This window comes from Hippocampus guttulatus, chromosome 13 (assembly GCF_054856545.1).
Source record: "Hippocampus guttulatus isolate MCC_2025c chromosome 13, RoL_Hgut_1.0, whole genome shotgun sequence".
Classification (NCBI taxonomy): domain Eukaryota; kingdom Metazoa; phylum Chordata; class Actinopteri; order Syngnathiformes; family Syngnathidae; genus Hippocampus; species Hippocampus guttulatus.
Window position 1 is genome coordinate 11,677,008 of NC_141273.1, and position 13,316 is coordinate 11,690,323.

At 45.2% G+C, this 13,316-nt stretch overlaps 1 protein-coding gene across 1 annotated transcript; it reads right to left on the minus strand.

Moving 5' to 3' along the window:
• Positions 1-2,838: 2,838 nt before the first annotated feature.
• LOC147196361 (thrombospondin-1-like) lies at positions 2,839-11,147 on the minus strand. Its single transcript, XM_086127785.1, has 22 exons — positions 11,011-11,147; positions 10,839-10,922; positions 10,190-10,749; positions 10,029-10,107; positions 9,668-9,757; positions 9,394-9,503; positions 8,974-9,099; positions 8,673-8,769; positions 8,267-8,440; positions 8,010-8,186; positions 7,753-7,926; positions 7,399-7,679; positions 7,096-7,314; positions 6,893-7,000; positions 6,539-6,698; positions 6,318-6,436; positions 5,771-6,005; positions 5,459-5,686; positions 5,101-5,372; positions 4,914-5,011; positions 4,692-4,831; positions 2,839-4,602 (listed from the first exon to the last, which is right to left on the minus strand). Exons 2-22 carry the CDS (start codon positions 10,900-10,902, stop codon positions 4,595-4,597), a joined length of 3,519 nt encoding a protein of 1,172 aa, XP_085983911.1. The 5' UTR covers positions 10,903-10,922; positions 11,011-11,147; the 3' UTR covers positions 2,839-4,594.
• Between the last annotated feature and the right edge of the window lie 2,169 nt (positions 11,148-13,316).

The following is a 13,316-nucleotide window of genomic DNA, read 5'->3' on the forward strand; positions in this document are numbered from 1 at the left end:
GAACAACTGAATTGTTTTTTATTCCTGCATCTACAGATGATCACCTGCCAGGGCTGGATTGTCACTCATTTTCTTTATTTTTTTTTGGGGGGGGGGGGCAGTGACAAAGTGGATAGCTTTGAGTGTTAGCATTTGGGTTTGCTTGAGGGCTATTTTTAGCTCTATTGACAGCTTCTGTTAGCTTGTGCTTGCCCAGTGCAAGTAACAACACTGCACCTGGTTGACACCTATGCCCCCCCGCCCCCCGTTTATCTCACTCTTCACCTCACATTGTGACCCTGTGCCGACAGTAGGAATAATCTCACATTCCTGCGAACTGAAAACATGTCAGCCAGGTGGAGCCTACGAAATCGGACCCTGGCGAGAGCCTCGCTAAATGTTCTAATCTTGCATCATTATCAATCCAGGAACTGAAACATAAACACATTTTTGTCTGACTATTCCACACGTACGATTTGCCTATTTTCACAAATTATGGCATATTTGAGGTGGTTAAACAGTGATGAGCTAAACATGGCAAGAATGAGTCAGCGTTAATGTCTATGTAAAGAGACATGCTGCATTCTTCGACTGTCTGGGGTACTTTGGCCAAACCTTCCACTGCACCATACCTATTGCGCACAACTCGACCTCCTATTGATGCTTTTCTATTGGCAAAAGGTATTTCATCCATCCATCCATTTTCTATCGTGCTTGTCCTAATCCTGGTCACAGGTCTGACTTTGGACAAGAGTGGAACACTACCTCAGACTGCATTTCCACTTTGCCCTCGAGTCTCGGTAGTGTGTATATTACTCCACCAAGACCTTTCTTACTAGGATGGAGACCATGGTTGTATAAGGACTACATTTCTAGACTTTGCCTTCCACCTCATTCAGTCTCTGTTAGGCAGGGAACAAGAAGGCTGAGATGGGTCTGAGTTCCCGCCCTAGTGCTATGGATTACTATGACAGGTTGACCTTCCACTATGTAAGTCGAGGGTACTGTAGGTTTGGACTGTTTAGTTAGCACCACGGGGGAGGTTTGCAGAAGACAATTTGATTGTGGGCTAAATCAGGAGTGGATAGGATACAGGTGTCAAACGCAAGGCCCGGGGGCCAGATCTGGCCCGCCACATCATTTTATGTGGCTCACGAAAGCAAGATGTCAACTTTCATGATGCTTCCTAAAATCACTACCAAAATTTCAAATTCTCATTTGTAATAAATAAGAGTGATACTGTAAGCATGTTCTTTTTTTTCAAACCCCTCATTCCAGAATCTTAAACAATAGGTGAATAAAACATTATTCTTGACTTCTTTATATGGATTCAGTCATACTGGCCCTCCAATGGAATCTAAATAAAAATCTGGCCCGCGACAAAAATGAGTTTGACACCCCTGGGATAGGAGGAACAGTAACCAACACTGATTAAGGAGTGTCTGAGGTATGACTCCAACCACCTTCACATAAACCCCAACAAGACCAGGAAACTGGTCATGCTCTCACCCTGACCCAGTTTGCTTAAATGCTGACAGTGCAAAGAATGCACAGATGTACAAATACCTCGGCGTTCAGCTAGATGAGAGTCTAGACTGCGAACGATGATGCCAGGAAAGGACAGCCACCTGAAGCTGTAGATGTTCAACCAGTCTGCGATGGCGAGCACCCTCATGTACATAGTTTTCGTGGTGTCGCTGTCAAGAATAGGATGCTTCTGAGATCCGAGTTGGGCTGCGTCGTGGGCACAGTGTCCGGACGAAGTGAGATCTGTGGCAGAAAGGACACTGTTAACACACCACGGTCAATCCAGAGCACCTACGGCACAGCACGATTTCCAGACAGAAGAGCTGCTTCAGTGACAGGCCTCGTCACTGTCCTCATTCACCTAAATGCTGAGGAAATCCTTCCTACCACATGCCATTTGGCTCGATGTCCTACCTACATACCTATTGATGATGCTGGTACAATGAGTGACTTAAAATGACTGCATGAACTGGGACTGAAAAGCCAGCCAATGACAATCGCACAGTGCAGGGACACGTGGGACATAACCAGAAACGTCATTGGATGAGGTGTGATACATGCTGCCTAACTGAATGAAATCGCTTATAGACAGTTGCTGTGATTGCGTCATTTCTGCGATTTATTATAGCCGACACAGGGTACTAGCTGGAGCAGTCTGTTTTCTTGTTGCCTTCAGTCTTGTCTTGGATAAAAATGTATCATAAGAATGACAAAAGGAGACTGAATAGCAAATAGAGGAAATTTCAGCTCTTGGTTGTCTGTTCTAATGCCCTTTTTGTCTTGTTCCCACCGATGCATTCAGTGCAGGGTAGTTTAGGCAATTTCCAGATGTATAATTTCACATTCCACTTCAAACTGAGCGGTGAAAAAGCAGCATTGGATTGTGACTCATTTTAATGCACATTCCTCGCAACGAGGGCGCTCCGCAGAGAGTCAAATTTTGACGGCACTAAAGCGAGCGAATTCATCACTCCGGCGTGCTAAATTCCTCGATGTCTGCTGATCACATGCAACGCTCGGAAGGTTGAAAGAGATGCCTGCGTGATGTGTAATCGTATCTGTATGAATGTGCTATTTAAGAGTGTTATATTTCATGGCGAGTTTTCCTGCTGTTGACTCCCAAGGATACTCCCTTTTTCTGAATCATCAGCAGACCCGACTAATGGATTCCAGTTGCTTGACACAGCGTTGCTCGACTCCCTTTTGCTTTTGTAAGGACGAGATCTCAATCAAAAGTAAATATAACAATCAGGGTCTTGAACGATCCATCCAACTGTTGAACTTTTTGTTTCACAGGCGCCCAAAATAGAGACCACAAGTGACGAGAGATGCTTCTTTCTGGAAGCGTTTATTTTCCTCTTGACATATAACAAAATAACAAGTACCAGTATAAACAGCACTTTTTTTTTGTTTGGTAAAAACAATGGTACAAATGTTTATGGAAAAGCGTCATCAGAATTAAAAAACAAACAAACACATCCTCATATCAGTGTGCAAATGAGTTCATACAGACAAAAGCGTTCCCACGAGGCTACGCTTCAAGATAAATTATTTAAATAGCATATATCTACACAAATGACATAACTTCAACATAATAATTTATCAAAATAAAGGCACTGGAAAATACACGCAGCACAACACAGTCAAGACAACATTTCCTTATTTTTTTTTCCTGTTTGGGCCTTTTTTTTTCCTCCCCTAGAAAAATATCTTATATACAGCACATGACTGATAGTACAGTCTTGCAAAAAAAAAAAAAAAAAGTAACCTGAAGCCAATCAATTTGGTCTACGAAAAGTGATTTGTTTGTCCATCGCTGGCCTCGATACAAAAACCATTCATGAGGTAATCATTGTACTTAAATGATATCCTTTTGTTTTTCCTTTGTTAGAAATATACACACAAGCTCCGGCACACGAGTTAATGCATGCTGTGGCAACACATACATGGTCTGGGGTCTAATGCTGATTCACTGGAAGGGTAAGATTTTAGTTTAAAAAAAAAAAAATTTTCAACAAAGACCGGTCATTTAATGGAGTGTAGACATATCAATATTTTGAAAGGGGAAATTCTGAGCTTGTGTTACGATACCGAGTGGAATTTTGCTGCCAGGAGGCGTTGTCATAGCGCGGATGGAGCTCAGCTTCCCGTAGCTGACGTCACATTTCACCCCTTTCAGACAGCTAAGTAGTTGGAAGTGAACAGCACCGCTGTTGGCTGCATCAGCGCGCTCCGTGTTGACTCAGTTACTTCAAGCTGCAATTAATTCCCACACAATTCTACATAATCAATTAATAATTATGCCCTACCCCTTCGATTTAATCCCTTGATGGCGTCAGAAAAGATCATCGATACAAGACATATTTGCCAAAAATCATCGTTCCAAAGCATTTGCAAGAGTATACCTGCTTTGGGCCCTGTGCTCTCCTTTTTGTGCTCTTAACCTGAGAAGTTCTCCTGTTTGGCCATCCCTATGTTGTTGAAAGACCTTTAATAATTAGGTTTGGATGGGAGGGTGAATGGAATGGCAAAAAAACCCACACAAAAAAAATTGCCCTTTTTCTGAGACTTTTTGGGAGCTGAAACACATCCACATTCACTCAAACCACACTCACAATCTTATCTCATCACAGTCATTCCAAACTGTCCATGGTCCCTCAATGGCTCCTTCGAGGGGGAATATTCCCCCAGCCAAAGAAAGTTCTCCTACTGCTTTCTTCCAAATGAGTATCTTAGAGTCCACAGCAGATGTACATTAATGCTCGAGGATGAAAAGAAAATGAAAAGAAGGAATTTCTCTTTGATCCTTCCTCCGCAGAGGGATACCAGCAAAGTTCAGGTGTGCAAAGCAATAAATGTGCCCCCCCGCCCCACACCCAGCCTCCTTTGGATGCAAAAGCAGGGGGGGGGGTGGACAAAGTCTTCTGAGCATAGCTGTGCTCGCAATATGAATTTGGTGCAGATATATCATTGAACTTTCATTCAGCATTCAAGTTCTGAGGTCACATTACCTCACGCTACCACTCTTGCTCATCATTCCTCCAACGTGCATTGCCACGTCCTTCTGCCAGGATGTGTCTTCATCGCATTATGCATCTGAAAGAAATTGGAAACAGATGAGTCTCTTGTTGAATGTTTTACAAAGGCATAAAAGCAATGACCTGTATAAGCGTTTTAAATCTTACCTCGACATTCATATTTAAGGTCGGAGAAGTAAACCATCTCCTGAGAGAAGACGTACAACCCTAGTCGCCCCCCGGCGTAGGTTTTGTCAAAGATGTTTCCAGAGTCAGCCATGATTCTCTTGCCCTCATACATCACAACTCTAAAAAGCAAAGTGCAACCAGGTGAGATTATTTCAAATAATAAAAGATGTCACGATTTCTTTCTTGGTCTTTACAACTTACCTAATAAGTCCACTCTTTGGTCTATGGACCAGGTGCCATCTGTAGGCGGTGAAGTCCTTCCAGCCGATGTTCTTTGGGTCGTGCCACAGAGTACGAACCTGTCAATCAATATACATCAAATGTTAAAATGACTTACAACCTTTGAACCTAAGAGGACCCTTTGAGTCATACCGAATGGAGCGCTCACCTGTCCCGGTGTGTCTCCAGTGTGCCACAGTGCGTTCCTCAGGTGCTCACCCGGGCCGGTGGTGGAGTTCACCACTTTGATGGACAGACCCGAGTAGCCTAGCGCCCTCGTGGGAGTGTGAGACCAGTAGGTCTGCGTGATCTGCTTCCACATGACTGTGTAGAATCGAGAACTTGACTGGTAGCCAAACACAAATCCGGCGTAGTCGTCATCTCGGTCTGTGTTGACGAAGAACGTTCCGCTGAAGTCGACGGCGCTGAACTCGTCAAAACCTTGTCGGAAGAAGAGACGGTTTAGGTCTTGCCAAGTCTTACGTGGGTAAATCCCTAAAGAGCCACGAGGATATGTGGTTTCGTACCGACGGCAATGCCCGGGTCGCAGTTGACGGTCTGTACCAACTCCTTGCCCTGATGTCTGACCACCCAGTTGGGATCAATCTGGGAAGTGCCTTTAGGATCAAGGGGGACCATCTGGAAACGGCGGAAGTCCGTTTCGCTGATGGCAAAGTTCTCTGGGCAAACGTCATAAATATCCAGGACGCTGTCTTGGTCGAAATCATCTTTGCAAACATCACCTCGGCCGTCACCTAAATTGAAATGTGTATGTCATGAGGCTCAGACATTACTAAATACATTTTGAAGTGAGAGGATCGACTGAAGGAGTAACTCACCATCAGAGTCCAGCTGATCGGGGTTAAAGGCCAGCCTGCAATTGTCCTTGTCATCTGGAATACCGTCATTGTCATCATCGTGGTCACAGGCATCGCCCTTGCCGTCCTTGTCATGGTCTGCTTGGTTGGCGTTCGCTATGTAAGGGCAGTTGTCTAAATTGTTTTGATGGCCATCCTCGTCAATGTCCTGGTTGTTGTCACACTTGTCTCCCACGAGATCCGAATCTGAGTCAGTCTGTTGGAGAAAGGAATTCTTGGTTTTACGGCCCAAAGACTGGGATACTGTTATTTTTTAGTATGAGAAACAATTCTCTGGACGGAATTTCAAAGCAGACCCTTGTGTTCAGGCATGCAAGCGAGAACTTTTTTCTCCTCAAATCACATTGGATTCAAAGTTGGATGAAGCGGACACATTCCTCTCTTTCTATAAAGTCAATTTATAGCCCCTATGGCTTCCAGACACATCTTTGACATTTTTTCACAGCACGCCATTGGCCCTCGCGAGCAAACGAATATCGTAAAACAGCCGGCCGAGGCCTGACCTCACCTGATCGGGGTTATGCTCGAGAGGGCAGTTGTCGCAATGGTCTCCCACGCCATCTCGGTCTGTATCTCTCTGGTCCACGTTGTAAACGTATGGGCAGTTGTCATTCTCATTCAGAACGCCTGTTGAGTTGAAGCACATCGTTGGATTAACCGACGGGACCAAAACCCTGGGAAGCTCTGAAACATAATACCCGCGGCGGAGATTGTAAAATGCTCACTTACCATCACCGTCAATATCCACGGCGCAGGCATCTCCCTCCCCGTTATTGTCAGTGTCGGTCTGGTCAGTATTTGGCTCAAAAATACAGTTGTCACAACTGTCACCAACATCGTCCCTGTCTGCGTCATACTGGGAGGGGTTGTACACTCTCGGGCAGTTGTCCTAAGGAAATAATAAGGAAATGTACTTGAATATATGACATCGTATAGTTATGGTTCATTATTCAAATAAAGCAAGCGCATAAAGGGGAAAGTTAGCATTTCTATTGGTGCGCATAAAGCTGATTTGTAGCTACGTCCGGTCTGTGGGGAAGGCACAGTGTTACACCAATAAAATACACTGTTGGGATTACTCACCCTGTCATCAGGGATACCATCATTGTCATCGTCGTGGTCACATTCATCACCGCGGCCATCCTTGTCATGATCTTCCTGACCAGAATTGGGAAGGTTGGGGCAGTTATCCTGCATGGAAAAAAAAAAGGAACACCAGCAGTTTGGTTGAGTGTTTTTATCCTGGATTTGTGGCCTTTTGGATCTGTGCGGTAGTTTGAGGTTACCTTCTTGCAGTGGTAGGTAGCGTTCGCCACACATAGCAAGTCAGAGTTGGGCCAACCATCCAGGTCAGTATCCTCTCCGCAAATATAGCCATTACCAGCATACCCCGGCCTGCATTCGCAGCGGAACATGGACTCGGAGAAGACGCCCAAGTAAATGCAGTTGGCGTTTTTGTTGCAGTTGTGGCTACCGTCCTGGCAGGGGTTCCGTGGTTTGCAAACCTGAAAACAAAACATCTCAGAAACTTAATAAAACAGAAATAATTACTTCCTGGTCAAGAACAAGTACGAAGTCGCAATTCCAACCTGTTTTTTGGCAGTGGCCTGCTCCACGCCCCTTCCGAAGGGCTGAGGACCGGAGTAACGAGCAGGGCACGGCTGGCAGTTGTAACCGGGCTCTGTGTTCTCACAGCGATGGACTCCATTGTGCGTATAACAAGCATCGGGGACCTCCTTGCACTCATCAACGTCTTTGCAGGTGATGCCGTCTCCTTTGTAGCCGAGCGGACACTTGCCACACTTGAACGAGCCATCGGGGAAGCTGATACACTTTGAGCCAAGGAAGCATGGGTTGGAGAGGCAACCGTCTGCAGAGGAAAATCGTTTGGTGTCACGCAAATGTAATTTCTCAATAATTCAGAGATCATTCCACGTGCTTACCAATGGGACAATCCTGTTTGTTGCACACTTGAGACATGGTGGCGTCGCCGACGCAGTCCTTTCCACCGTATTTGGGAACAGGATCAGAACAGAGACGTTTGCGATTCTGGATGCCTCCGTTACATGTAACAGTGCACGTGTCCCACGGTGACCAAGGTCCCCAACCTCCATCGACTGAGAAAATTTGAAAAAGGCACAACAATGAGTTTGTTCGTCTAGACTCGGGAAGTATTTGCGATGATAAAAATTGAGCTTACTGGGACAAGGTTTCTTTTGGCAGATTTCAGTTTGGCGTCCCGCTCCCTGGCAGTCCTTGCCGCCCATCTGGGGTGTTGGAGAGTTGCAGAGGCGTATGCGAGTGATGACTCCCTCCCCGCAGGTCACAGAGCATGAAGACCAGGGAGACCAATGGCTCCAACCTCCGTCTTGTTTGACTGCGAGTGACCCAGATCCACAATTCATTCCTCATTCTTCGTCGCTAGAGTAGCTCCAACGTAAACGAAGTCTTACTTACAGCGTTTGTCACATTCTTGAGGGAAGCAGTCGCGGGTTTGGACGGACGTGCCCTCACAGTTGCTGTTGATGCGATCGCAAGAGCGTCCGCGCTGCTGGATGCCACGACCGCAAGTCACCGAGCAGCGGGTCCACTGAGACCAGGGGGACCAGTCGTCCTCAGAAGAGTCATTTGCTGTAAGCGGGGAGATGGTTTAGAATTATGACATTTTGGCACAAGGTAGACAAGAATCAAACAAGTTGAGCGGTGCCTTGACTTACGAGTTTAAATCATTCCGTGACCGAGTTCGGTGTATATTTATCAAGTGACTTTTCCACCGTGAAATGAACTGAAATTCCATTCATTTATACTCAAACTCATAAGTTGAGGCACTCACGTCACTGCGTTTGAAGCAAGAAAAACTTACGATTTCCACATCGGGGGCAACACTCTCCCTCTGGCACGGTGCCATTGGCGCAGGGAATCAGAGGGCAGGAGATTTTTCGACACACAGTGGCAGAGTTCTAATTCGAGGAGACAGAATATTGCTGTTTTACAACGTCATGAGTAGCAGCGGGACCTCCACACTCCTGCTTTGTTGAGATAAATCCTAACTGTCCCCATGCTTGCTTTTGTTTTGTTTCAAGGAAATCTGCACCGCAGCCTCACTAAGCTCTTCACATCGTGTTGGCGCACGCAGTAGGAAACACAACTGTTTCTTCACTTACCTGGCAGGTACACTCGGTGCAGTCATCCACGGTCCACTCGTCTCGGTCGTTGTGCACGATCCCATTGTGGATGCAAACGCTGCTGTGGTTCTTGATTTGATCTTGAATCTTGGCGCTTACCTCAGACTGCGGAAAAAAAACAAAAAAAAACAGGAATAGAATGAGGGAGAGGAGGGGAGGGGTGCTAGCTGGGGACCAAGGATGGAAAACTTTCACTTTGCCAAAGTTCCAGCACAAATGAATCACCATGCAACATAATGATTAAGACACAACCCGACTCTAGTGAAGCGATACAAATATCGGCAACATAGTGACTCTCATTAGGAACTTGGCCGCGTGATGCCACGACAGCGACAAGTGGCGGTGGGAATGCGCTAACTTGGATGCAAAAGGACAAGGGAGCCGTTCTGCAGTGCTCACCACTTTACGCAGGTCTTCCGTCACTTGCTTCACCACCATGCCGAGTCCTCGCACCTCCTTGAACAGACCTGCGATGTCCTCGCACGAGTGGCTGCAGAACGACTGCAGATCTGAATTGGAGAGAACCCAGTTAATGACTTCACCTTCCAAAACTGATTCCTACCCATATCTTTTTTTTTCCACAGAGACGATTCACAAAGTACAAAATACATTTAAAAAATGTAAGTAAAAGGTAGGACATTAAAATGACACCAAATATTGGAGGAGGTCTCACCTTTGGTTTTGTGGCCAGTGTAGTCGGTCCTAATGGCAGGGCTGGAGCCGTTCATTGTGTTTTCCAGAGTCAGGACGTCAGTCAAGGCAGCTACAGGCGGGAGGACAATGCGACGGATCAATAATATTGTTATGCAGATCAAGAATTAGGGACACCTTTTTCAGTCCGTTTCTGTACCCTGTACCGCAGTTACTTTCATAAAATGAACTTTTGTAGCCCTCTATTTTTAGCATTGCTTGACCATCATCATTTAGGACATAACAAATGAATTCTGAAAAAAGTTACAGATCTGCTCTTAAACTGGAGAGACAGCAAAGCCAGCCCAGAAAGCCACTCGGCGCAATATACTCTGAAGCCTTACCTCCATTTTCGCATCCCTTGTTTCTCAGAATTGTCTCCAGGGTTGTCCCAAAGACAAATCTCACATTCTGAAGCACCCCCTATAATAAAGATACAACACTTAACGGACATATTCCAAACAAATGTGCAGCAGTGAAGAGAAGACTTCGACCGAGTCCTTACCATAAATTTATCCCGAGTTGCTCCCTTAGCAATCCTGAGCCTAGCGATGTCCGCCAGTTCCTGAGACAAGACTTTCTGGATGGGCTCGTCCATCTCGGACACGTTGATTTCATCGCAGCCCACCAAGAGTTTCACGCGGTCATCCTGGAAGAAGAGTGTGATCTTCCTCCAGTGTCCCGTAGCTAAGTGGGCCTCCTCGATGGACACCAGCTGCTGATGGTTGCCGGTGGAGTAGAAAACGTCCAGAGTGTTGGCCTTGCCGTTGGAGATGATCTCCAACACGGGTCCCGAGCCATCTTTCTTCTCAATGGTCAGGAGGCTTCCTCTGTTCCTCTTGGACTGCTTCAGGTTGACCAGGAGCATGAAGCCCCTCTCCAACTGGATGGCATCGATAAGGTCCCCGAATGAACTATCAGGGACTGGGGGGATCAGCTCTGCATTCAGAATCTTGTACGCCGGGCTGTACGGATCAGCCCCTTTGACCAAAGTCACTCCATTGTGCCTCTTGTCTACCCGCACCAGATCGAACAAGTCGTAAACGCTGTTGTCGTCACGGCTCTCTGTGGAACAAGGACACATTTTTGAATACATTCTATAAAAGGAAATGCCGATGGAACTCTTTTTCCAAGTCATTTTTCGCCATTCTCACCTGCCAGGATTGCACCCTCGCAGATGCAAAGCATCAACAACAGAAAGATGCCACGCAGCATCATCTCTTTTTCTCAAGTCAAAGCTAAAATCAACACAAGAATAAATCTCATATCACTTTCATTTCACACCTAAATTTGTCATTTGAGAAAAGTTCAACAAAGTTTACATACCTGAAGAAAACAGAAGATTCCTTTAAAAGTACAGTGACGTGGATAAAAACAAAAACGATGTCCTTCTGTTATTATTTAACTTGTCTCTCGAAGCTCAAGTCAAAACTGGTTATTATTCATTGATTTTTTTTTTTTTAATTCCTATTGATGCTCTCAAGTTCGATTGCACTGAGTGACTGCCTGTTAGGGTGCCAGTGGAGCCTATTTGAAGGCTTGAGAGACATTCCTGAGACGCGGGCTGCACCAATGGCAAGCCAGATGCGCACACTCGCGCACTCGCTGGGCGGATCAGGGTCTCTTACCTCACACAGCTCTTCGCAGTCACATCCGAGACGCGCACAAAAATGCATTCCACAAGCTCAGCGGACAAATATTCCATATACTCAGCCGTGCCAGGGGCGGGGGCGTTTCCGGTCAAATAAAAGCTCAATCGCCCGGTTAAATACGTATGTGCTATTAATATCTTTGATGTTTTAGGCTATATTGTGTCAGGCAATGTGTGTAGGCCCAAACTACCTGGGCACTTTATAAACGGACAATGTTTATTTGTATAAATACATACCATCACTTCCTGTATACTTAAGTAAGTTTATCAATAGTGTTTGTTCTATATAGCAGCTCCCAGGTTGCAAGCTGTCCAGTTGAAAACGGACGTTTCACATTGTGTTATTTTTAAATGTGACCACCAGGTGACTCAGTGAGCAACATATTGAGACTCGTCTGTCCCTCTCGGCAACAACACTATTTACAGCAGACTAACACATACCATTCATACAATAAAAATAATACGCCATGTAATCTCCCCTCGTAGTCATAACATCTAGTTTGGGGTGTATCTTTGCATTCTTCCTGAGGACATTTTAAAATTAATATTTGAACATGACATCATTTTATCTATCTATCTACCCATCCATCTAGTCAGCTCGCTAGCTAGCAAGCTACCTATCTATCTTGCTAGCTAGTAATTAGCAGCAATGATATTACAGTATAAGCAACATTGTTTTTTTTTTTCATAATTTTGCCCAATACTTGAAGGTTGCAGCACGTTAATAATGTAGAGTAAATCATGGATTAAAAATTGAGAATATAGAAATACCCATAATTAGAGCTATAATTTGTGAAGTGAATCAAAATGCTACAACAATATATGCAATTGTCTCTTGTATACATCAGTTTATTCCACACTTTTGATCATTATCAATATACAGTGTGCACATGTGCTTTAGGTTCTAGCACAGTGCAGACATGGTGTGAAAGCCTGTTGGTCAATATGTTTGTCACACGTCGGCCATGTTTAAAGGTAGGTTAGACATACAGTATGTGGCAAAAGACACCTGCATACTGTACATGTTAGAAAGGCCAAAGGAGGCATAAGGCCGTAACACTTCTCAGTGATCCAAAACTGTGATTCAAATGGAAAACATTGTGGAGGTGGGAGACGAGTTTTGAGCCCGGCGGGAAGGATGTTTGCTGATAGCAGCCAGGTGGGATGACTGTGTGTGACCTCACGGCGTGGGAGGAACAATTGACATGATGGTACTGGAGTACCAAAAGACTGAACAGTCTCGCCGGAAGCAGCCCAAAGATAAGAAACGTTTACACTGCGCAAGCTCCATGCAACCTCCCTCTATCATGAAGAGTCCTCATGCTGAGTCATACCAGTGGATGATAGCATTTTGCTATTTGAAAGCACATTCTCAAGGCAAGTCATAGAGATGAGTCTTTTTTTTATTTATAGCTCATTAGGTTCTCGTCTTACACATCTAACTATAAGGATGAGAAGGAAGTTCCAGTCATTACATTAGTAATTTAGTTTATTGACCTCAAAAGACACCTGAGAATTTGTTTCATTTTATGTTGACGCTGCATGCACTAAGAATTATTACGCCAAACCTTTGAAACTGTTTCAAGCATCTTTTATGATTACGCCTGCAGCAGTAAGTTGTTTGAACTTTACTTATTTTTTTTTGGAGGGAGGAGGCCCGCCACTCCTGCGGTATCTGCTTGACAACGGCCCGGGGGAGACCTCATGTACGTCGAGTATCAGTGGCGGTTCAGGTAAAACAAACCGCAGCGTCTCAACCGAGATAGTGGAAAGTGTGCGTAAGAGGCCTCTGTAGCTACAAGTCCAAACACACAACACAGTGACTCACTGAAAAACATTAAGAATATGTGGACATTAGCCAGATGATCATTGTTGTTGAACACTGAAACTAATCAGTCAGTGCCACTTGGGAGAGGACCAACATCCACCACGTCAGACGAGTCCTCGGTGAAATACGCGACAAAGTGTCCCTGAATTTTGT